The 25,746-nt window shown below is 41.6% G+C and overlaps 1 protein-coding gene across 4 annotated transcripts in view; it reads left to right on the top strand.

Moving 5' to 3' along the window:
• The window catches only part of BEAN1 (brain expressed associated with NEDD4 1), a 119,360-nt gene that overhangs the window by 13,913 nt on the left and 79,701 nt on the right, over positions 1–25,746 (top strand). For 2 of the 4 annotated variants that reach the window (XM_073307956.1, XM_073307958.1), the window contains one exon: positions 2,989–3,123. In XM_073307956.1, coding sequence (XP_073164057.1) covers positions 2,989–3,123 — 135 coding nt within the window. Of the gene's footprint in view, positions 1–2,988; positions 3,124–21,873; positions 21,985–25,746 lie in introns of those variants that run through there. The other 2 variants (XM_073307959.1, XM_073307957.1) reach the window with 2 other exon arrangements.

The raw sequence follows: 25,746 nt of genomic DNA, 5'->3' as shown, positions 1-25,746 counted from the left end.
AAACTGTATTGCAAACAGCTAATAGCCAAGAGAAAGACATTTAGAATTTTTCTCCCTTGCCTACACAGTGGATGCTGTTTTCAGGTGACATTTGCAATCAAGCAGAGAATCCTTGTAGTGTAGAGGCAAGATTGCAGTTCCTGACTATGGAACAGCAGAGGCCAATGTGTTTATCAACAGCTGTAAAACTGTTACAGAAAGGAACTTAATGTTGGACAACTGGAAGGGGAGCAGTGAGGGGTAGTGAAACCTGTTGGGCTGGAACAAGTTCAGAATGTTTAAAGAAGTTAGGACATCTTAAAACTAGATCTTGAAATAAATGGGGAGCCTGTGGAATAATGCTATGGGAGTGTGTGCATGCACACACACTTAAGAGTAATTTCATTAGCATTTTCCCTGATCTGCTCAGAACATCTGCATGCAGGTTTCTCTGAGCTTAGACCTGGTGGAAGAGATCAGACCCATTAACTTCATACAGGAGTGAAATGGATCCTGCAAGTTCCATTAGCCTGCCTTCACTTTTAAGAATTTTAGCTCCTTCAGAAAAAATTCTTTAAAAAGCCTTTAGATTGTAGTGAATTCTCTTCTATTTGGTAAATACCCTGCTTCCCAAATTTCATGTTTCAAATATCTGCCATGAGTACTGCAGCTGTTCAGAAAACATTTTCCAAGATGTGCTAGAATTACAAACCAAAGTTCTGATTATTACCCTGTAGATTTCAGAGCTGCCAGGTTACAAGAGTATAGTTTAATACATATAGTAAAAGAGTGCTTTCAATGCTGGTGCTATTTATAAATACATTTGTGGGTTCTGACATTTTCCACTGGCGCAGTTGTGCGGAGAATTGGAAATCATGAACAATTCTTAACTGCATGGTTTTCCTGCTATGAAAGTGGACACAAAGGCTCTGAATTAAGAATATTGGAGAGGAAACAAAAGTCTTTAGTCAGAAGGCTTGTGTCTGGCTGGATGCCAGTTTGGACGCTGGTTTTTCTGTTCCTTTGCTTCCAGGATCTGGTATTTTCAAGGTGAGGTCTGACTTATTTGGCATGTTGTTAAAGCTGGTGATACACGCGTGACTTCAGTTCAGTTTTAGGGTGTAGGATCGGTACTGAAAGCGTAGCAGTAAACTGTTGGTTTTCTATTCCTACTGTCCTTCATTACTAAACATCAGAATCCTACTATTCAATTCAGTTAGTGGTAGAGCTATAATGGACACCAGTTAAGTGGTAAATAAAGTGCCTCTTTTCCCAGTTGTTAAAACTTTTGCCAAAGCATGTGCTTTACTTACACCTTTCAGAAATTCTCATCTTCAGGGAAAATAACTTTACCAGCTGTACTACTGAAGCTGGACTTTTGTACACAAGTTTGAATTGTATGCACATTCATCCTCATTTCTGTGACTATTCGTGCTCCACAAGTATTGAACCAAGCATCTGGACAGATTATAAACTCACCATTCTCTTCAGCACCATTTGCAGGGTGTGACTGGTCATCTACATCCTAGTGTTTCTCTTCCTCAACTGGAAGAGTAACATTTCAAAAACTGGAGAATGGGGAAGGATGAATATTTTCCCCGGCATATGGTACAAACATTGATTTTGCACAAGAAGAATGTGAAGAACGCCTGCTCCCCAGACAGTGGTGTGAGCAAGTGTCTATTCAAGTGCTTGTTTAGGATTATCCATTAAAAATGGTCTGCACTGCTTCTGCAATAGCCACTCAGCTCTAGTTGCACAACTCAGAGCATTCAGACTAGGAATGCATGACCATGTTCAGTAACCATAATGCTGACCCAAACTTAACAATTTCTTCAATTCTGAATCATGAGAATTAAGTCATGTGGCGTTCAGGTGTTGGGGCCCTATTAGCCAAACTTTGCTTCTTCATAGTGACTGGAGACCAAGGCCTTGTCTATACCTAAACTAAAGGTCAACCTAGCTGCTTCATTCAGGACTGAAAATTGTCTCACACTGTGAGACAGATCGGTCGACTTAATTCCCACTATAGATGCAGATGGAAGAATTCTTCCCTTGACCTACCTACCACCTCCAGGGGTTGATTACAGACCATTGCTGTAGCAAGAGTCTGCACTATGGCAGCATAGCTTCTGTGCCACAGCTGTGCTGCTGGGGCATTTGTAGGGTAGACATGCATGGAGTTACTCTTGCCCCCTCACACTGAGGGGATAGGGTGCGGAGCTTAACACGATCAACTGGGTCATTGGGCAACAAAAGAGTTAACTTTTCCCCTACATGTGCAGAGGTGGGGTGGTTCGCTATTAAATGCCTCCTCCAGGATCAGAGATGGTCTTGAGGGAGAGTAGATTCTTCATTCTCCCCCACTACACCTATGGTAGGAGAAAAATCTCAGCATGCTCAAACGTAACGGCAAGTTGGACTCTGGTCCTAATGATCTCCAGACCCAAACATGAATTATGCTCTAATATTTGTCCAAATGCACATTTTTCTGATGTGCAGGGTGTTCAGCCCACACACTAGGAGATTCCAGTTTGAAAAGTAAGGATGGGAACTGAAAGGAGATGCAAAATGTTCCCATCCATGGCTACCTCAGTCCAGCCCTTCCATCATCCTGAAATTTAGATAGCTCTAAATTTATCCTCTTTTCTGTCATCCCTTTTGCAGTCTGGGACAAACACTGAAGGTAAGTTTTCAAGAAACACTCATATCCCATTTTCAGACTTGACTTAAACTAAGTACATACCTTCTGTGATTTGTTGGGCACATTTTCCCTGTGTGCAGTGCTTCATGGGTCTACAGCACTGTATAAATGATTAATGATATACTAAAGCTTTTTGTTGGTATTGGAGGCCGCCTTTTGCTGTCTGACAAAGAACAGACAAATCTGTTCTCACTCTCACAGGGCTTTTAGAGACCGCTAAGAGGAAGACAGACTTTAAGTGGCATTGTGCAGCAGGCCTTTCCTACTTCAGTAACAAAGCCATTCATTGTTTCTCTTCCTTTTAGATGAGGAAAGCATTCTGCCCTGTAAGAAAGAAGAACTACAGTGTGGCAACGGACTCTGCCTCCTGAACTGGCTGCGCTGTCATTACAAGAAGGACTGTGGCAGAGACTACATGTCCATCAAACTAACATGCTCAAGTGAGTTACTCTTCAATTTCCTCCATCATGGGACAGTCAATACACCTTGTTGAATCATTCTCCACAGACTGCACTTCACATTAGATTTGTTCAGAGTTTGATGCTGCATGAATATGCGTGCTTGGTGGGCTTATTTATGTTTAAGTCCCTTGTTTATACTGCATGTGGATTTCAAGCAGAATACAAGCAAATAGTAGTGGAATGGATGATTTAGCTCTGCTCAATGTATTTAGCTAATTTATTATGAAAGGTGCTGCGACAAAATGCCAGTTTTAAAAAGGTGGAGTATAATCCAAAAGCTGAAATTACTGAACCCAGCCAGTGCTGGAATCTATTAAACATTGGCAGCTATGGGTGGCTTCAGTAATTTCAGGGAAGGGGGGACAAAAACAAAACCATGAGGAGCAACTGCAGGCTACATTCTCTGCATTAACATTTCCAAATGCAAAGTAACCCCCGCAACTGTCTGCAGGTTAAAACGTTGGGTCCTTTCAAAGAATTACTGTAAAAGCAAAGATGTCAAATGTATTCAAAGGATTGATTTCTGTAGACAGTATGTAGGAAAGTGTTCAGGCAGTGACCAAGCAATGCCTTGAGTACTTTTTATCAATTGATAATGCAAGTTATGAAAAGTACTTACAATTTCAGTGATAACTATTTACTAGTATATGGGTGATTAACAGTTTCGGCCTAGCCTGTTCCCTTGATTTTTGTTCTTGCATTGCTAAACTGCCGATTTCAAACTGTAGGAGTTTGAACTTCAGTTTTTTTATATTTGGTTGCCATAAACTTGCTAAAAGGAGAGTTGTCAGAACCCTATTCCAAAGTGTAAATGGGACTAAGGGTGCACTACTGTCCTTAATTACTAGCTAGAAGCATCCATTGACCTAATTTTCTCAGTTAACACAACCTCATGCACACAAGCATATAGCTACAAGTTTGAGGAATGACTAGGAGCCAGAGTTATACTAGGGACAATAAACTGACAGCCAGCAGCAATGCACATAAAGTGACATTGAAAGCATTCATACAAGCACAAGTACTGTATTAATATAGTCTCCAATCCAAAGGCAATTAGACTCCATGAGCCCATGGAGCACAGAAAGTGTGTGTTTATAATTAAGAATTTCATAATGGCCAGAACTACTGTATTGTGTAGAAGGATGCAAGAGGTCTGGGCTTGGTGGGACCTTGGTTTCTCACCTGTCAACTTAGTGGATCTGAGGAGCTGTAGTAAAATGCACAAGTGTTCAAGGGTAATTATGAGAGCCACTCACTGCCCAAATATCCCTGCCATCTGTGCCACAAATCAGTACTAATTCAGGAGAAGACTGCTTGCAAGACCTTGTGCCTATAAGAAAAGCCCCATAACAGACATCTAAAAAGGAGTGGGGGGAGAAGGAGGAAGATGTATATAATATTCATGTCTTGGAGAGATGAATGTTTGACCTGGGTTGTTTTGGGGTGGGGGTTTCTCTTTTTGTTTTTATTAAAAGCCTTGATCTTGGGATAGCCATGGCAATTGAGAGAGAGTAGATGCTTGACCAGGGGAAACTGACCAGTCCCTGTTTCTGCAAGCCAAATCTGAATATGCATTATAGTGCCTTCGGAACCTTTTAAAACTTTTCTGCAAAATGAACTATTTCAACAATTGCACGTTATTTTAAGATTTACTTTTTAAAAAAAGAATTGAAGCTACTACTTAAGTCTCAAGTATCTAATAAATTCCAAGCAACATGGGGTACTTCAATATATAGGATTTTCTAAATTTGTTTGCAAAGCTATCACTTCAATACTGAAATACACCCTATAAAACATGCTGATCAACAAAACAGTTAACCAGAGTCATTTTAGCATTTCTTCTGTAACAAGCTCAGAGGAACAAACATCCCATAAAACAGATCATGTATAAATAGCCACAAGTGTGGGGGAGAGGCCTATACAAAGCAAAAAACTTGTCTACAAGAATTCACTATATTTCCATGGAAGGACTGATTTGCTATTTGCAGCGGGACTTGAGTGCAAGGTGTCACAGTAAGGGAGGGCTGTCCAGCCTACAGGCCTGTGGGCCTTACACAGTCCAGCAGAGCATTTCATAAGGACTGCAGCCTGCTTCAAAACAATATACCAAATGGCAGATTCATTAGCATTGTGTTCTATGTGCCTGCTGCAGCCCCCCTGCCCATTTTCTACACTTCTGAGACAAATAAAGAAGCCAGTGCATAAAATGGGTTTTTAAAAAAGACAACTCATCTAAATACATATGAAACAAGCTGAACTTTAAATATAAGACACAGGGAACTCAATCTTATCAAAGAAAGATCAGTAGAAGCACAAGGTTGTACTTAGGTTTGTGGCCCTCTTGTGTACTAAGTTTGAGCACCACTGCAGTAAGGTACTAGTACATTTCCCAAAAGTCTCAAAACAAAAGCAAAGAGTTTCATACAAGGCAGTTGCCACAATCAGGCATCTCTGCCAGTTTAAGAAGGTGTTGCTAATACCAAGGGCTGTTAAAATACGCACTACAATGAGTTAGGAAGCCTGTATGAATGAACTAGCATGCTATTTATGCCCACCTACCACCACCCCAAACTGTATTGCCACAGAATCTCAGTATAGCAATGACTATTGTTCAAGTGCTGACAGATTTGCATATGTGAGCAACCACCTATAGCAGGGACCCATATCTGAAAATTCAACCATGTGTGCAAGGAACAAAACAAAAATAACCCTCCTCCCCCCCACACACAATTGGGCAGAATAAAAAAATTTTTGCCTAAAGGTCTTCTTAGCCTTTAGATTTAATACTATATAGCTGCATTCTGTGCACACTATTGCTATAAATGTGCAAGAGCGGATCCATTTGCATCATATGAAATGTGTTACTTATGGGTTCTAATCCCAACAGATTTTAAGTCCTATGTCTCCATAGTTATCTGGTTTCTTACATGGTGCTCATCACCTTTGCATCTGATCATACAGTACAATCAGTAATAGCTTTCGGACAGTGATTTTACCTCAGGACATGAAGTAAAGCATAAGGGCACTTACCCAGCTTAAGGGAGGTTTAGATTGTAACCAATTACTTCCAGCACCATACCTGAGGAAGCAGCAAAGTTGCACCTGATCTAGAAATAGCTCACAGGAAGGATGTTCTCAGCTTGCTTTTCCAGCTCATTTACAATGCTTTCTCCTCACGGCTCTGCTTTTCAACACCTCAGGTGCCTGTGGGGTATTTTAGGCAGTTGTGCTAAAAAAAGGCATCATGGGGTCTTGGTTCAGCCTAGGTCTGATCTTAGGAAGTCTTTCTAAACACTCAGCCCAGACTTTTCAATAACCTAATTCCACATGCACAGCCTTTCTATACACAGTGGTGCCTGCTTACATTAGCAGTTTCATCCCTTTCCATGTAGGGTGTATTTGTGGTGCATCTGCTCACATTCTGTACAAACCCTTATTTCTTTCAGTGGTATTTTAAGACTTATTTACGGGACTCCAGTTTTCTTAATCTATAATTCAACACTTAAATACCATACACAGCTTGAGACTGCATCGGATATGCTGGGTTGCCCCAAAATCAAATGCAATTATAGATTGCTGACAGCAAATTCAGTGTTATTTTTGTCCCCAACTTCTAGTATTTGGGGACTAAAGTCATTTCAAATGTGAGACATCCTTCTTTGTTGCAAAAAGTATCTGGTGTTTCCAGGCTTAATAATGGTAACAGGGTTTTAATTCAGCAAGTCACAAGTTAAATCAAATCTATCACTCAAAAAACCTAATAAGACCACCAAAAGTAGTGAAAAGGTCAACTGGAGAAAGCAACACCATGCACATTACCATGTTCAAGATAGGATGAGAAAATTGGATTGTGTGCTTAAGGGCACTTGAGTTGGCACTGCCTTGAGTGTTACATTCAGTCACAGCCTCAGTAAAAAAACCCACATTCACAGGCACATAGGCAATCTGTCACAAAGTACAAACCTTATTTACACAGGCAGGTCTAGAATGTGTGTGCAACTTACAGGCCAGTTGAAATTTTTTCCAATAGGATGGAAAGGACCTTTGTTGTGTTTCAACTAGTAAAATGCTTTAATTAGTACTTCCTTTCAGCTAGTGTCTGATCTTGCAAGATATTGAGTACAGCAACTCCCAGTGAACATTTCAAGCACTCAGACCTTGAAATCAGACCCAAAGGTTCCAGGAATCAGGCATTTAGACAAATTACCAATGCTCTTTATTAAAGCTCAGAATTAGTGTGGTTTTTAGCCTATACTACATACACAGCTTCTCATTAAGGATAGTGTGGTACAACCACAAATGTAAATCTGTTAGGGAGGAAAAACTGTCAACCCTTGCAAAAGCCTCACATCGTTGATAAGGAGACAACAGGAAAAGTGCAGTTCCCTTAATAATTTACCATTTAAAAACAATTATGAGTTTAAGTTAGCATTAAAATAGTTGAATGCATGCCTCACTTACTTTGCAAGTCCCTGGACTAGGATGTGGAGTAAAAATGCAATTAAATCTGTCACACAAGACCTTTACTGGGTGTGCTGGCATTTTAGAAGACTATCCTCTAATATCAATTAGAAATGTTGATATTTCTAGACAGTACAGTTTGTTTTTTTAAGTGCTGGGTTAATAGAAATTTCTTTATACAAGAAGATCACAACAGCCTTTAAGCAAAACTGATTTCATCTACATTTCAAACAGATGAAGTAAACACCACCACTATTTGTTACGTCTAACTTCTGCAGAAGCTTTCATTAAGAGAACTAGAGACAGATTCTGATCTCAGTTACAATGATGAAGATCTAGAGTAATATTGAGGTCAATGAAGTTAGTTATAACAGTTTAAATTCAAACTGAGACGGGTTGGACTCCTTGGGAAGCCACATGATGTGTGGAGATACCACTGAATCTACCTGTTCTGCCAGCATGGGGCCCCTTTAACTGGTCTTGCGGAGCCAGCACACACACAGGGACGATGCAGCATAAGTGACTCGCTCCAGCTTCTGATGCCCACTTCCCTTGGAATGCAAACCCAAAAGCTGTATTATGAAATTTGCCCCCTCCCTCAATTTGGAGGGAGATGTGCACACTTCTTGCCCCCCCCCTTTCCCCATTAGAAATTACAGAAGCTGTTTAATAACTACAACTTCACTATAAAAGGCAGATTTGAAGTGGTAAAGGGGTAACAAAACAAAGATTACTAAGCAAATAAAAACAAACATGCAAACTAAGCTGGTTTCACTAAAGAAATTGGTTACAAATAGTATCTCACACTAGATATTGTTGCAGGCAGTTGGTAAAGTTTCTCTGGTTCAGAGTTCCAGCTATATTCCTTTTCAGACTGGATCTGTCTCAGTCTGGACTCCCCCCTTGCCTTCAGTTTTTCCTTCTTGGGCAGACAGGCTATGGAGAGGAGGCACCCTGTTTGCTTTCCTCCCCACCCTTAAATAGGATTTACATAAGGTGGAAATCCTTTGTTTCCACAACTTGACCCCACTTCCCTCACAGTGGAGAGTTACAAGAAGTCCCAGGTAATGTTTTACTATCCGGTGACAAGAGCACCTGAGTCTGTAGGATCAGAGTGTCCATGAGTCAGTGGCAGTATGGAGTGTCCACAGGAAAGCCAAGCTTTTTACAGTTCATTGTCCTCGCTGATGGGCCATCCATCCTGTCTGGCTTTTCCATTGTTGTACCTGAAGTGTTAGCAGTGGGCGTCCCCCAAACAATCAGTTTAAATACCGATACATAGACAAATATTCCTAACTTTAGATACAGAAATTATACAGGCATACAAATTGGATAATTACATTCAGTAAATCATAGCCTTTCCAGTGATCTCACAGGAGCCATCTTGCATAAAGTACATCTCAAGCATATTTTCATAAAGCATATGGAATGATGTCACAAACAGCTCATAATCTGGTCCTGGCTGTTCAGTTGTAGAATCTTCTATAGTCTTTTGGCTCTGTAATATGCAAAATGCTAGATGAAGCAAGAACTAGCACTAGAAAAGTCTTATTGCCATTTTCTCTGGGGAGAGGGGAAGGGGAGGAAGCAGATCTATGGCTACATGTTAGACAAATAAGGAGATTTCCTGGTGAGGGTTTGGACCTTCTTCTAGGTTCCTTTACCTGAAAGGACAAGGACTGCCTTAATATCTTCCCTTCTGAGCCAGAGTTGATCTGCAAGGGGTCCTTGGAGGCAGTATAATTGCAAAAGGGGTGGGGGGAGAGAAGAGAGACTATTAAAAGCTTGATTGTTACATCAAGGGAGTGATGAGTTCAAATGTAGATAAACCAGAAGTCCATAGAGAATAGGTCTCTGCATTTATCTATCCTTTCAGACCATTGGATACCAACAGTCAGCAATTCCATCACAAGTCTGTGCATTTAAGAACACACATTATTGGTCTGCAGTGGATCCTATTAGTTACTTGTTCTGTAGTTTTGATGAGCTGACTGGATAGAAAGAACACCTGTCCTTTTTCTGCTCCCCAAACAAAAGTCTAAGGTGGTTTTGCCATGTAGCATTCCTTAAGAGAAAAATTTAAGCAGATAATTTTGGAAGTGAATTTCCTTTGAGAAACAATGATCATAAACCATGATGAGAGACTTCTGAATGGACAGATTGAATTTCAGCCTTTACCAGATTCATTGAGTCTATGGGATGTCAAGTGAAGAGTTTCTGCATAAAGTGGACCAAACATGATTTTAAACCCTGAAAGATTTTTCAGCCCTCCATAATTTACAGAAAGAAAAATGGCAATTCCTTTTTGATTTAGTTTTTATAATCATTGCTTTTGTGCTTCTGGGTTGAAATTCTCCCCTCTGCAGAGGGCCTGCAAAAGGTTGGCACAGCACTTAACCCCTAATAGGACTTACTTTAGTGGGACTTCAGTGTCCACAGCTCTGGTGTTAGCTCTCTGCACAAGGGCAAATATCCCCTTATTTCAGAAACTTAAATACTCAAAACCAAATTGTGCTCTAGTAACATCTTTGGGTGCAGCAGGTCCAAACTTCGCACTGTGGGGAGGAGGTGTGGAGGTTAAGAACATCCCAAAGAGTTTCCCGCACCTCTGTCTCTCACAGATTATGTTCAGTCTACTATAGCATGGATGGAAGACAGGAACCTCTCTAAAAAGTTGTTGGGAGAAAAGTTTGTCCATTGGTTTAACCATTGTCTAGGACTTATCAGATCTGGATTCGAGTCTCTGCTCTTGACCAGACTTCCTATTTAACCTCGGTCAAGTCATTTAGCCTCTGTTCATTATCCCCATTTTACAGATGGGGAGAATAGCACTTCCCTACCTCAGAGGTGGTGTGAGGACAGACTAATTGATGGTTGTGAGGCTTTCAGATACTGTGTTAGAGGTGGACACACATACCTTAGCTGGAAGGCTTTGTTGGCCTCCTTTCATCCACAAGACACAGGGGGAATTGCAGCCTATGATGTAGATGGTTTGCAATGTCTCATGTGACTGACTAGGCCAATATGAGATTTTCATGATTTTTGGCAGTTATTGCAAGTGTATGGATCTTGGTTGGGAGCTGCTTGCTTCCTCCAGGCTCTTTTCTCTTCAAACTGCAGGAGCCAGCTTCTGTTGTGGATTTTGATACAGACACTTGCCATCTTCATCAGTGTAACAAATGGCGCCAAGATTTCCCCATTGGTCAGGGTCAATTCCCAATTCCTTTATATCTCACTTGCATGTTTCTTTATAGCAAAGCTTGGGATGTCCTGTTCTTGTTCCCTCCGATAGCTCCCTGTATAGCATGTTCTTGGGTATGCATCTGTTTCCCAACCTACTCAGATGGCCCAGACTGTGCAGTCATCTTTGCTTGAACAGGGCTGTAACAGTTGGTAAATTTGCCCTTTGAAGAACCTTTGCATTGGTGACTTTATCCTGCCATTTGGTGTTGCATATGCAGCGTAAGCAACGTAGGTAGAAACTGTTCAACCTTGACTCCTGATGAGCATAAGTTGTCCATGTTTCCCCACCATACATGAGTGCACTGAGGATGCAAGCTTGGTACACTAGCATTTTGGTTTTGATGGTCAGCTTTGAGTTGTTCCATGCTCTTTTAGTCTGCTAAAGGTGGTGGCAGCTTTTCCAATGCGAACATTTAGGTCTTCATCCAGTGTGAGGTTGGTGGTCACTGTAGAACCTAAATAGCTGAACTACTTCTAGCTGGTTTGCATTTAAGGTAATTGAAGGATCTTTTGGAAACCCCTGTCCTAATACAACCATTAGTTGGAAGGTCAAAACCATTAGGTCAGGTCAGAATTGAAAACCTGCTACTACTATGATTGTAAGCAGTACAACCTGTACTGGCCAACACCGAGTGGTAAGTGGTGGTTAATTAACCCAGAAACCTCAGGAAGCACCAACAGCTTTGGGCTGATGAGTGCCTGAGGCGGGTAGTGGAACCCTTGATGGAGGAAATGCGATCAAAAGGCAGACAAGCAAATTCACTCAGTGGTTTTACCAACTACATCCACACAAAACAGATTGGGTCCTTCAGCTCTGGTTGATAACCAATCTAGGAGTGGAGCCCTGAAAGACAGGCAGATGGAACATCTCCACTGCTCTGGCAACTGCTGCAGCATAGCTGGTTCCAAATGTATCGACTCCCGTCCTTCCTTTGGTCCAAACCAGTGAAGTCAAGAGGGGGACGCTGACTCACGGGCAAAGCAGCGCCTCCATAACTGCCCAGGCTCTTGCAGCCACATCACATGGAGAGGACACTCCATCCTTGCTGAACAAGTGAGACTCGAGAGGTGTGTTGAGGAACATATAGCCAGTGGATCTGTGACTATATGCATATACCAGACAATTATTCCAAACCTCTTCGAGAGAAGAGGGACACAGATGCCAGAAAGGTTGCTCTGGCCATAATGGAATATCTGGTTCTCTGCCCTGTAACAAGCACCTGTTAAAGAGCTGTCCATGGTGGAATCCCTATTTCCAAAGGAAGGAAGAAATTAAATGTGTTGTACATGGCTGGAACAAGACAGCAGATGTCAGTTTTTGTGCAAGTAACGCTCAGAAGATTCAGCTATTTTTCATGTAATTAGTAGGGCACTTTTATAATAAATCAATTAATTGCATTACCAAGCAGCTGGTGAAACGGTCAGAAAGCACACAGGTGTGTTCTATATTTTACTATTATGAATTTCTATCAGCCCCAAACCCCTTTCATACTAATAGCTACTCACTCCAGTGAGTTATTTTGGTTTTGTTCCACTTCTCCCCCAGTTTCCTTCTTAGAAGCTGGTATAAGTGAGAGAATGTCCATGAATAAAGCTGGTACTGGAACAACATGGACTCTACGTGATAGACAGGTTGAGTAAAACCAGTGCTTAAATGGCTTACATGTTCCACTCATCCATTGACATATCAAGAGTCTGAAGCAGTGATTGTTTTCTAACTTATGCCCCAACCAGGCTAAAAAGGTCTACAACTGAATAAAAAAATCTGCTAGTTGGTGAAAGTCAGCAGAGTGCACTTTCTAATAGGTTACTGCATTCAGGACAAGGAATGCAGGTAATCAGTAGTTTCTCAAGAGGCAATTTTATCAGCCATTTGAACAATTGTTTTCATATAATGCAGCTATACATAGCTATCCAGAGGGGCTTAGCACCTTTGGAGGAGAAAAAAATTCAGCCAAGTAGTCGTAGATACTATACAATATTATGGGAGAGCCTAGCTCAGAGTTTTCAAACGTCATTGCAGAGTGACCCACTTCTGACAACAAAATTCTATGTGACCCTGGGTGTGGGGACAATGGGCCAGAGCCTGAGCCCTGCCACCCCAGGTTCGGGGTGAAGCTCAGGCTTCCGCCTCAGCTGTCGGTCCCAGCAAATCTAATGTTGGCCCTGGCAACCCCATTAAAATGGGATCACAATCCAGAGTTTGAGAATCACTGAATTACCACTACCAAACTAAAGGGGAGGAGGAGTGGTTTCTCTGCCTCTAAGGGAAATCAGAATTCACATACACCCACCCCTAAGTCATCCCTACCCACAAGGGCTCCTAAAAATACTTCACAGGAGCACCTCTCTTTTGCCTTTAGAATGGACCAGTTTGTTTTAAAGACACCCGCCATTTGGGATAAACTGTTCCCAGACAGCATAAATACAAGGCCTTTATACAAATAAAGGCACCTCGCTTCAAATTATACAAGTTTAACAGTTTGTTAAGTTCAGTATTCTTAGTGCAACTTCCAGGAACAAAGCATACACATTTCCAACTAATAAACTTAATACAAGTTTGTTTGCCCAGTACTTTCTCAAACCATAACCAATGAAGAAGGCAAAAGCATTTTTCTTTAAAATAGATTCCCCAGCCCATTAGTTCTCTTGTCTATGCAGTCACATGCTAGGGATGTGAAGATTTATCCCAGGCTAAAAGGAAATTGTGGAGAGCCTGTTAAAACACTGATAGCACATCAATCCCTGAAGCAGGCCAATGAAAGTGGATGGGAACACTAAACACCTCCTGCCCAGAGTGTCATTAATGTCACCTAATACTCTCAATTCAGTCAGTGACTGAAAAGGGGAGGGAGGAGAAGAGAGAACTTTTTTTATTTTTATAAAACCAGATATAGTGGTGTCCATCAGAGACAGTACCTTTACCAATAGTTACTACAATGTGTTAGGTACCTGAGGGACCCATTTAGAACAGGAAAATCTATGGTACTTCAAATATGCAAATAGTGAAAGACAAAAATGGAAGGGTCAGGAAAAATGGGAGGAGCTAAGGAAGAGTTTAAGTTAAATACCAGAGGAAGTTCTTAATTGCTAGAAGATACATTAGACAGAGGAGCAGATTCCAGAGGGAGGTTGATATGGCACCGTTACTACATGTATCTAAACACACATTAGAAGATATTTTTAGCAGGAATGACATACTGAGCAGTCACACTGGATAGCCCAAATGGTCTTTTTGGCCCTAGCATTCCTGGATCAAATCCTCATGTGTTCTCATCATGTACAATTTCTATTTGTATCAGTGTGACATGTTGCTGCTCAGTACCACAAGATCTGGCCCAATATGTTGTTCCTTTTCCCACCCATAAGAAAAAAAAGCACCCAAATTCTTGTTTGTAAGCCCCTGCTTTTTTATCCAGGCCACAATTACTGGTTTTTGAAGATCATTCTGTATTCACAGTAGTGAGCATTTGTTCTATTGCCTGAGGACATGGCACCAACCCCAACCACCTGAGTTGGGGAAATGAGGAGGGTGGCTACTAACAAGAAGCATTTAAACAAACAGTTCTGGCTAGAAACAGAAAATGAAATAGAAGGGCAAGGTTTAATTCTCAATCCAGCTTGCCAGTGCAAAAGAATATTAAGAAAAACTGATCAGCTGTAGGTAGAGGATTCAGAGCAGGAGACAGACACTTAGAGAGAAGTAAAGGTTAACAAAATAAGTTCAGCATCAAAAAAACCTTTTAAGAGCAGGAGGCACAAGGATGAATGAACAGTGGTGCCAAGAAAATAGCTGCAAGCAAAGCTGGTGGTATAGGAAGAAATAGTAGGGATGTTTGTCACATATGAGATGTGTTAGATCTCTCCAGCCTTAGCTACAAGTCCATTTGTATCACTACTGGGCAGCCAGATACAAGGCTTTTTGAATTAGGAAAAAAGCCATGTTGATCATTCTGCAATAACAGCAGATGACAGTTGTAGGGTTTCCTTGTAAGCTACCATACAGTACATGCATTTTAAAAAACAACATTCATATTCAAAAGCAACATGCCCATTATGGGGCTGGGGTTTTAAGAAAAAAAATCACTTCTCCACTGACATTAAAAGGAGATTAGAGTATTTAAAAGACAACTGGGGAAATAACCACTCCTTGAGTTAGATGGGGCTTACACTCACCTCCCACACTTCTCCACGCTCCACAGGGGCAGACTAGGCACTGGCTTCCCAGTTTTGTTGTCCTGACAAAACTATGATTAGTACTTGCCACCCCTATATTTTATTAAGACAATTTTGCAAAAAGCTATGTTATCTACATAAAATGGTGAGGCCCTGATCTACTACAAAGCCAAAATGAAGGAATGTGTAGGCAAGTACTTTTGCTATAAAGCCACAGTTACCTACCCTGTTAACTCATGTTTTACTGCTGTCTGTTTTTGTCAATACACAAAGGGTCTCAACAGCTAGGTCACTTTATAATTAACAATAGGTCTTCCAGTCCATCAGGGAAAGAAGAATATTGATTGATTTCTTTCCTTACACAAATTTGGGAGAAAGAACCAGAGCCCCACCAAAAAAAGCCAGTGACATACCTCAGGTTATCATCCACCACCATCTGCAGCATCAACACTGGGACAGTACTCACACTCTTCATCCCCACTCACACAATTAGACTTCTGCTCTACCTTTATAAAGTTTCCTCTTGCCTTGATAAGTTGTTAACTTGGTGCAGCTGAGACTCTTCCAGCTCTCAGTCATTAGTAGTCCTTGGCAACCAGCATCTAGTCCTCAGGTGCATGTATTTGAGCATAAATACCCAGATCCCCTCTTAAGACACCAAATACCCTGTGACATGTAGCTAGCACTAACAGTCATGAAAAGGACAAATGTCCTTTACCAAGAGACTAAAGATCACATTGTATCCTCAATCTTTTGTGCAAAACACCCCAGGACATCTCTGAGGAGGGTAGAATATAAATTTATGCTTTGGATGAAGTGCGTGTGTGAGACAGGCCAAAGGAAGAGAGTGATGTAATAATGAAAGTACAGAGGAGGCATTGGTCTGCGATAGCAGATGCTGGGGCTCAGGGCCCAATCCTGAAAGATGAGGCTCCTCAACTTCCACTGAAGCTACTGGCTGAGGAAGGCATTGAGCAGGACCTTGCAGGATCATGATCCACATCCCAAAGTTCTTGCTCAGACAAAACTCTCACTAAGATCAGTGGGAGCTTTTCCTGAATAAGGTTTGAGCCAAGACTTTAGGATTTGGCCAGGGGAGAGCTGAAAGATTAAAAAGCTATTGCCTTTGGTTTGCTTTTACTCAATAAGTTTTTAGTTGTTCATTTCAGTTTGATTCAGTGGATTGGTTTCTATTTTAATGTTTCATTGAGCTGTGATTACCACGAAAAGCATGAGTAAGTGTGTTTAAAACTGCAGTTATATGGGCCCTAACAGTATTAGAGCTTGCTCCTCTAAAAGTCCAAGATACTATATTTCATACAAGTTGTGAAGGAGATTAGAGGAGAGGGAAGGCATGGTTGACAGTGCGGGCACACTCTCTCTATGTCACTGTTTAGATAGAAAGTGACATGGGGCCTGATTCTCCACCCTGTTATACTTGTTTTACTTTGGTGTAATACCATTGAAATCAGTGGAGTTATATGGGTGTAACACAGTGGAGAATCAGGCCATAGTATTTAGAAGGTGCCCATCACTCATGTATTTCAGTAGGGAATGTACCAGCTGCTGGCCAGCATTCTTGTTGTATACATAAAAGTGAATGGCAGAGCTGCCGTCTCTCCCTGTATTTGTGTATTCCTTTAGGGGCAGAACTGAGCCCAGATTTCAGCAGACCTCTTGTGAATAATGACATGCAGATGTAGCCCACATAGCACCATGTTCTTTGAGGGGTTATGGAAGGGTTAGGCAGCGGGGGTGACTAAGGTAGCTTGCCAGTAATAGATGCAGAGCTTTGTTAGCCTGGAGGGAATCAGGAAATTTGTCTTTGGGAAGCTTAGGGGATTTCCACAGTAGGTGGGGAAGGATCTGGGAAATTATCAGTGGTGGGATTGAGAAAGGTTGAGTCCCCAAGTTCATCTTTCAAGGTGTCTGTCTAGAGTCAGAGCAGACTTGCAGGCAGGAAATTGTATAGATTTATTCTAGGAGAGGTTGCTATCATATACTCAGCATATAGCTCCATCCTGGAGGATTAAGGGGGCTCAAACTGTTCTCAGTGGATACCAAGACATCTTTAAGACTTGCTCTGGCAGGATGCCCATGCTTACTCTTATCAGGAACCACAGTTTCTTAAGGTGAATTCTTTGGGACACATTTTTCTTTTTGTTCTTTGCTCATACAGCGCCTTGCACAATGGGGTTCTGGTCCATGACAGGGACTCCCAAGTGCTACCACAGTACTCATAATACTGGCCTATATATTCAACATGAATCCTGTAATCTCAGTACTGTGTATTGCATGGATCACAGTAGTCATGGGGGGAATGTGAGTAGTTACATGTGTGCGTCCACAGCAGTGCCTTATATTACAGAAAACTGGGTATGGTCAGATATATTCAGGGATCAGAACAATCCCACCCATTCTATAGAAAGTTCGTTTTAATAATAATTACACACACATACACAAAATTCATGTCATCGTGCAGGGTCAGAAATCCTTGCAGCTCAACTGGACTTCACAATATAACAGTTCTCCTTTCAGAGAAGTAACAGAACTCCTACCCTAGCATACTCTGGAGTAGTGTAGTTTTAGCACTAAATACAGGGTTTTAATTTAATCTGCACAACTACCATGAAATTTGGCCTGTTGGGACAGAATGTGAATTATTTAAGTGCATTCTACTACGAATATACTTTTCTAGCTTCCTGTATCAATCAACCTGAATCCCTCTATGAACAAGTAGGTTCTCTGTCTCTCTTTTTGTATTTTACTCTATAGCAATTTTCTGCTGTTAAATCCTCACACACTACAAGTAGAACTACTGTTAAGTCTGAACAAAAGCCTTCGTATTCCATGTACTCAAGAGATACTGCCCTGAAAAGCAATGCATGGATTTGTTCCAGTTGAGAAAATAAGCTAATATTTCCCTTGCTGTTAAAGGAAATCAGATGTATAATCTTTGCTCAAGAGTTAACCATAAATTCCTTTGAAGATACCACCACTTAGCAAAACAGTGCTGACTTGTAACAGTTTAAATGTATGTGCTTTTCCCATTCTTCTCTTGATACCCTTTTAGGATAGAAACTGTAATTATGCTTAAGTTTTAACTGTTTTACCATATTTCCAACTCCCTCAATGTCATTGTTAGTATTGAATTCAACAACGGGCCTTTAATGTCTCTCTGTAGGCTTAAGTGCTCTCCTGAACTGCGGCCTAAGTACCTTGTCTAAAGTCACCGGAAATGAGTGGCTTCATACAGATCAGAAACTCCTGACTCCTAGCCCTGTGCTTTCACCATACTCGTCGGTGAACCTTGCAAGCCACTGACAGCTGCTGGGATCACAATTTTTTTGCCACAACATATAGCTCTACACAATAATATTTCCAAGTTTGGGCACATTTTGCTGGCTTACCTTGCAATTACAAACATAAAGCAGGGAGGCCCTTGAAGTTTCTTACATGTAACCCCCAAGAGGCTAGGTCCAGCATACCCCAAGGAAACTCTAAACACAAGGTAATTGGAGACGAGATGAAAAATGGCTAGGAGAGCAAATTTAAAAAATACAAAGGGGCTAGGGGACCCAAAGGTTTCTTTAAAAATCTAAGTTCAGATTTGCCTTAGGTCATGACTGAAATTTTTTATGTGGTTTCAGTTGAGTCCCATGTGGAAGAGCTCTGGTAACATAGTGATATGGACACAGAGAAATGTTCAGAACTGCTAGTCTGTGCTCCAGAGAGAAGGCAGTAGTTAAAAAGCAGGGCAGGATAAGGTCCATTGGCAGATATGGACAACCTTGAAAAAAACCTGTGTATGTGTGAGACTAGCCAATGCTAGCGCCTGTCATGATCATGAGCAATAGCATTTCACCAGAACTAGTAAATACAGTTTGTAGTTGAACAAAAAGAATTAATCTGTCTTGAAGGGAAGCAAAACCCTGGACCAAACATTCCTTCCCTGTTCTGCTGCCTGCAGCATGGAGGGGAAGGGAACAAAGGTGCACATGTACTGAGTGGCATGTGTAAGCAGTGTAAATAAACTGGACATCCAGAAGCTCTCATTGTTCAACTGACTGTTGGGCACTTTTAAAAATCTGACCACTTCATTTAAACACCAAATAGGAACTGAGCTCTTTTGAAAATCTGACCTCTGCTGTGGGTGCAGAAGACTTCTGAAAATCTAGCCCTTTGCATTTACTGTGAACAAACAGAAAAGGAGGACTTGTGGCACCTCAGAGACTAACAAATTTATTTGAGCATAAGCTTTCGTGAGCTACAGCTCACTTCATTGGATGCATTCAGCCATTCTAGCAATTTTTTCACAAAGGAAAAATGTCAGAACTGTTTGTAGTAATCAGCTGTGTTGGCAAGATTTTTATGTGTCACTAAAGTGTAAATTATCGCACTGACTCAGGGCAGCAAGACTGACAAAGGAGACGGAACTTTCTTATTTTCATTTAGCAGGGGAAGACGAATGTTGTTCTCTCTCTCTTTATCTCAGGCTGAAATTGTTGGCTCAGTGGCAGGAGCACTAGGATGCATTTCTGCTTCTTGGGACCAATGGGTTAGTGCCAAGGGGATGAAATTTGCATCTTGAGCTTGTCAGTGAGCTAGTTGTTTTGGATTAGTACATTGCTCCAGGAAAATCTAATTCTGGCTAGGAAGGGGTTTATGGATGGAAGTATGGAACTGGAGGTAGTCAATGAAATACAAAGGGAGGACTCATTACTTTAATAAAAGAAAGGGAGGTTAGCTGCTGAGCCCAATTCCCACAAGTAGAGCCCTGCAAATCTGTGGGTGTCCGTGGACCATTTTTGCAGATCGCAGATCGGATGGGGATACAAATTTTGAATTCATGCACAAGTTTTGTTTGGACTCCAGATGTTTTCTGTCCAAGCTAGCTTTGCTGACAAGAGCATATGCAAAGTACTCTACTCAATCTCTTTTTGAAAACACACTATAGAACTTGAAAGCTAAAGGGAAGGACATAAGGCTAATCTGGTGATGGAAATGAATAAATTAGAGAAGCAGGTTAAACCCCTTAACCTCCGCAGACTGGGAAAAGGAGATGCCATTGGGATAAAACCAAACTAAAAAAAAATCTAAGAAATGTTAGTTGGTGTTCACAGGTTTGGCGGAATATAAACCAAAGTAAGAAGAAAAATCAGAACAGATACCATATTTCATTATAAACTAAAACGACTACAGAGGTTGTCATGGAAGAAATAAAACAACAGCAATCCCTAATGAAAAATAATGAAAATATTGGGGGGTGGGGGGAAATCCTTGTCTACATTATAAATGTGTTCTTTTCTGTTTTAATTCTGTTTTCCTTTTTTAATACAACCCGTGTAATATTCATCAAAAATGTCTTAGCTTAAGGAAACAGATACAGTGCTGATAATTCAAAAGATCAGGAAAGGCACAGCGGAAAAATAAATGTATACAGAAGCAATAAATTGCAGCATAACATAAAGCAGAGCATCAGGCAGCAATGGCGCAGTGTAGTGGAATATCTACTATGTAGTTTTCTTTGGAATCACAAAACAAATAGATGGTTGCAAGGAGTTAGGAGTTGTTTCTATCGTGTTTGTTGTTTTAGGAAAAGCATGTTCATTTGACACAAAGTGATAACCTCACCCCAACCTATCCGAATTCACTGGCTTCTTGGCTCACCAACTCAGTAGACCAGCAGAACCATTTGTTTTCAGGAGACTGCAGTGCAGTTAGCACATTGCTGGTCTTTTCAGAAACCACAAAATAAAGTACACGACTGACAGCATTTTTCCATGCTGGTTCTAACAGAGGTCAACATGGGATTCCATAACTGAACAAGCCAAACAGTGTCACTGGCTGAAGTGCATGTACACTGGGTTTTTTTTTTCTGCTTGCAAGAGGGATTTTTGTTTTGTATTGATACTACCATCATAATGGTTTGATTTGCAGAAAATCCTCACACACTGTGTGATAACTGGTAGCACTAATACCATGCTCTCACACAGACGAGCCCATAGGGAGGGTACAGATAGGCCCATAGGTGCAGACTTTCTCTCTCTACCTGGGGGAGTACTCAAAGCCCCATCCGCCCCAGCCCTGCCCCCATTCCTCCCCTTCCTCCAAGCCCCCCACTGCCCTATCTCTTCCTGCCCCTGCCCCAGGCCTCACATCCACTCCACCCTTTCTTCCAAGCCCCCACTTCTTTCCCACACACACACACCCCATCATGCCCCAGCCTCTGAATACCTGATCCGGGCGTGCTGGGAAGGAGGAGGGGAGTTTGGCTGCTGGTGGGTGCTAAGAAGCCGCAAAAAATTTTCCATGGAGCACCCGTGGTGTTGGCGCCTATGGTTAGGCCTTGAACTCTGTAAGTTCCTGATGCATTGTCTAGTCAAGGGAAGGGGGCAGGGTTGGCAGTATTGTGTAGGAGATGGGCTTCCAACCATAGGAATATCCCATGATTCATTGCAAAATCCAGAAAGGGACATGTCCTCCTGGTCTTTAGCTGTATGACTCCACTTCCCTTGAGACAGTCCTTATTCTCCAGCAAGGGGTTTTGGCACCATAGAACAGGGCTCCACGGAATTTCTTTCATGCCCGAGCCACACCCAGCCAGCTACATTTACCTCTAAAAAGAGGAGCCACAAAGTTCATGTCAAGGTATATTCACCGAGAGGGGCTACTGTGGAATCGAAGATATGCAGGGGAGGGGAAGGGAATGCTGATTTGATTCTGCTTTGTTCTAGTCTCATCCCATCCGTGTTTTGTCTTGGAGGAGCTTTAGTTTCTACACTGTGGAGGAAACTGAGAACAAAACAGAATATTTATTGAACAGCATCTTCTTTTACCACTTCACAGCCACGTCAGCCTTGTCGCAACATGCAGCTTGCAGTGAGAAAGCCTTGTTCTGACAGAGCTGGCTGCATTAGAAATCGGAACTGCTCTTTATTAAAGGATAGCGAGTTAAAGGTAAGATGAAGGCTGGGGTAAAGCAACCCAGCTTCTGATCCATCTTGATTTGGGAACACAGTACAGCAACTAGTTGTGATAATATATGCACATAAACATGTATTTGCAGGAGGCAGAGCAGGGTTTGATACATTTATGTTAAATTAGCGTGATTATTGTAGAACAATTAATAATAAGGGCCAAAAGACAGTAATTAAGGAGTAAACCTGAGTGTGAGAGTCATAGGATAACACTGAGCCATCAGAAGCATCTATTGTAAATGCCATCAAAATTTTCACATGAACTTTTTGCCATTCAAGGTGCCTGGACACTGAATTACTCTGCTTACTCACAGGGCAGGTACAGCGCAGGCCTCCCTCATGGCCCCACATATTTCAAGGGCATGGTTGCAGTGTGTAACTGCTTCTAAGCATAAGTCATGTAAATAAGTTAATTCTCTTAACCCGCTCAGCCTTTGCAACTGTGCTGAGAACACCCAGTCACTATTAGGGTGTTTTTTGTGGTATGAATGTTCTTTCCCCTGGAACTGCTGCATACTTCCCCACCTCTATGGACTAGTGGAAGATTCTGCCTGCTCCCGATCCCAGCAGGAGAGTATATAGACATAGCGCCAGGGCTCCCTTGAATACAAGGACTGCTGTTGTGCCAGACCTTTATGCAGGCCCAACAAGTGGAGGGGAAGGCCCCTGCTCACTGCACACCTGTGCAAAGGATAGACCCACTCTTGGCCCAAAGAGAGGGATGGGCTATGGTGCAATTTACTAAATGTAAATATGAAACAAACACAAGCCACAAGTGAATATTCAACCATTCATCATCTCCTTCCTTCACTCACTAATTCATTTGCTCCCATGGTAATGTTCTGTGTCTGTGAGCATTCTTGAGTTGAAGAGACACTGCTCATTGACTCAAAAGCACCAATTAATAAACATATAATTTCTAGTCATGACACTAAATTTAGCAGGAATAGGAGGAGTTATAAATAACCTGGCTGTTTATAAATGCTGTGTGATGTTCTTGAAAAATGAAAGCAGCAGAAACAAACACAGAAAGAAATGTCACAAATGATTGTACGTGGACAGCTGCCATGTTCCATTTGTGCTGAATAGAAATACAATGAGGCAGTCACGTCACCGTGTTAAGTGGGGAGAAGTGGGGGCAGCCTACCCACCCCTCAGAAAGAAAGTGTGTTTGGAGCATTCCTGTTCTAAGAGATGCCCCTTCTTGCACTGAGACTCAGATGGTCTCAGTCACAATGTTATATACCAGAAAACATAAGATCTTTTGGTCATTCACTTCTGATTGTATCTGAACCTGCCTCTCCCTTGTCAGCATCTCCAAGGAAAGAGGTTCTGTGGTCAGGATCTGCTAGAATATGGTAAGTAATTCAGATTCCCAGAGTGCTTTAGAAGAGACAGTGGAATCTATCCCAATTAAAGTTACTAATTAATAATAAGGTTTGTTTAGATGAAAACATATCAGGGCCTGATATATGCACAATCATGTGTATAGTTTTTGGGATGTCTCTGCTGCTGGAAAATATTAACCCTTTGTAGATCACCTAGACACCAAGCATCAGCTAAAGTATTCATTTAGCTGTTAGTTTGGACAATGCCAGCTATATCAACACACACCCACCGGCCCCCTCCTAGTGCCAAATTCAGCAGTGAGGTGGATGGTGATATAAGTCACATGTTGGTAAGTGGGCATAAGTGAAGGTGAGCATGTGTGTAAAAAGGTGGCAATTACACTAACGGGTCAGGAGGTAGGAAGGAAAAGCAATCAAGGTCTAAAATCAAACAGGACTAGTGTATGTCTTTTTGCTGGTTGATTCAGGGTGAGATTAAAGAATCCAAGGACCTAAACACACACCAAATGGGGCCCTATGGCACTACCCTCCTCCTTGGGCCTGCTCTTCCCGTAGCTGGCAGTGACCAGGCGTACTGCACAAGCCTATCACCACTGTGTTGTGGTTCTTTTTTAGGCATAGAGAATTTGTATTTAATTATTTAAAAAAATAAACAAAAACAAACAAAACCCCCCACACATTAGAGGACCATAACACAGCCAGAGCCTGGTGCAGGCTACAGCTCCCTGCAATCCAGAGCACCCTGGCTTCCGAAATGGAGCATGACTTTTGTTTGATCTCTGCAGCCACGCCCACATCATAACACAACAACAATAGCTGCTCTATACAGCCATACCTAATTAAACTTAAACATTTGTCTTTGTGAAGGCTCTGGCTGAATCTGCTACTAAGTCACCACACTTGGTCTCTTCTTTACAGTAACTCTGCACCTAGATCTGGAATTGGCATATTGTTGCACACCAAAATGTGTGGTTAGAAACAGTACTGCAAGTCTGGTGCTAGTTCTGGCAGCTTTGAAGAATTCTTTATTGGTCACCGTCTCATACAGGAGTATCTCCTTCTGTACATCTGGAGTCTGTCAGGTGGATGATCTCTTGTCCCTCTGTGTCTGGTTCCTTCTGAAACAACAGGAATACATTCAAGAAGATGTTCCTTTTCTTTCTGCTACCACCTGTCCCCTTTCATGAGATAGAGGAAATTTTTCTCTGAATCGGCTTCACGCCAAGCTGCTTCCAAATTTGATTCGTCTCCTTTGGTCTGAAATTCAGAAGTTCACTTTCCGTCTCTGTTTAGGCCTCAGTGCAGCTGAATTTACTGGAATCTGGGCAGCCATTACCCATACTCTGCTTAGCTAGCAGTGCTACAGTCATCTCTCCCCATGTACCAGGGCTCTGATAATTGGTCCCTAGAAACAACATCCCTTCCCCCCCAAATCAGTGAAGCCAAAACTGGATATCTTCACTGCATTTAAGACCTGGTTGGAAACTTTCTGATGGAACATTTTTCCATGGGAAAATGCAGATTTCTCAAAACAAAACATTTCTAAAAAATGTATGAATTTCAACAACATTTTGTCTAAAAAGAAAAACTAAAATGAGTGTTCTGATAAAGTTGAAACGTTCCATTTCAGCTTTTTTGGAACAGGATGTTTTGATTTTCCATTTTACTCACTTCCATTATAACTTTTCTGTTATGATAAAAGTGAGTAAAAAAATCAAAATTGGAATGAAACATTTTGAATTTAACAGCATGTTTTGATCAACCCAAAATGAATTGTTTTTCAGAATTTTGTTTAATGGAGAATTTAAAAATTTTTGGTTGCGTTCCATTTCAGATTGGGGAAAAAAAATTGAATTCACAGATTTTCCCAAGAAACAAAACCTTTGGGTTCCCATCCAACTCTACTGTGTTTACTGTTTTCTTTTGCCTGCATTGTCCTGCAAAATGGTTGCACTTGCGGCAGACTCTGTCCAAATGCTGGCTGATCTATGTGCACGTTCACATCCACACCTCCCACACAGCCATCTGGCCTGTCTGTTGCAAAGTTCTGATGCCATTTCTTATGCTGCCTGATTTCCTCGTGTTTTTCCCCTCATGTCCATCCTTCATATTCCACTGCACAATAACCTCATGAATCGTTTCTTAACTCTTTTCCCTACTTAAAGCCTGAACCTGAAATTTTGTGTGTTCCACTGCTTTTCAGGTTGTATGGCTTTTTCTGAAGTCAGTACACAATCTCCCAGCAAATGCTCACTTACTTTCCTGTCTCTTCAGACCACCACCCAGTCTGTCTGTAATCAGAGACTCTCCTGTAAGGCCTATCAGAGTTACAGGGTGAGTTGCACCTTAGACCCCTTTGTGTCCTCTAAAGTGCACCGCACAGGTGACAGGCC

The sequence above is a fragment of the Lepidochelys kempii genome, chromosome 12, assembly GCF_965140265.1.
Source record: "Lepidochelys kempii isolate rLepKem1 chromosome 12, rLepKem1.hap2, whole genome shotgun sequence".
NCBI lineage: Eukaryota > Metazoa > Chordata > Testudines > Cheloniidae > Lepidochelys > Lepidochelys kempii.
This window is presented reverse-complemented; position numbering and strand designations above follow the sequence as displayed.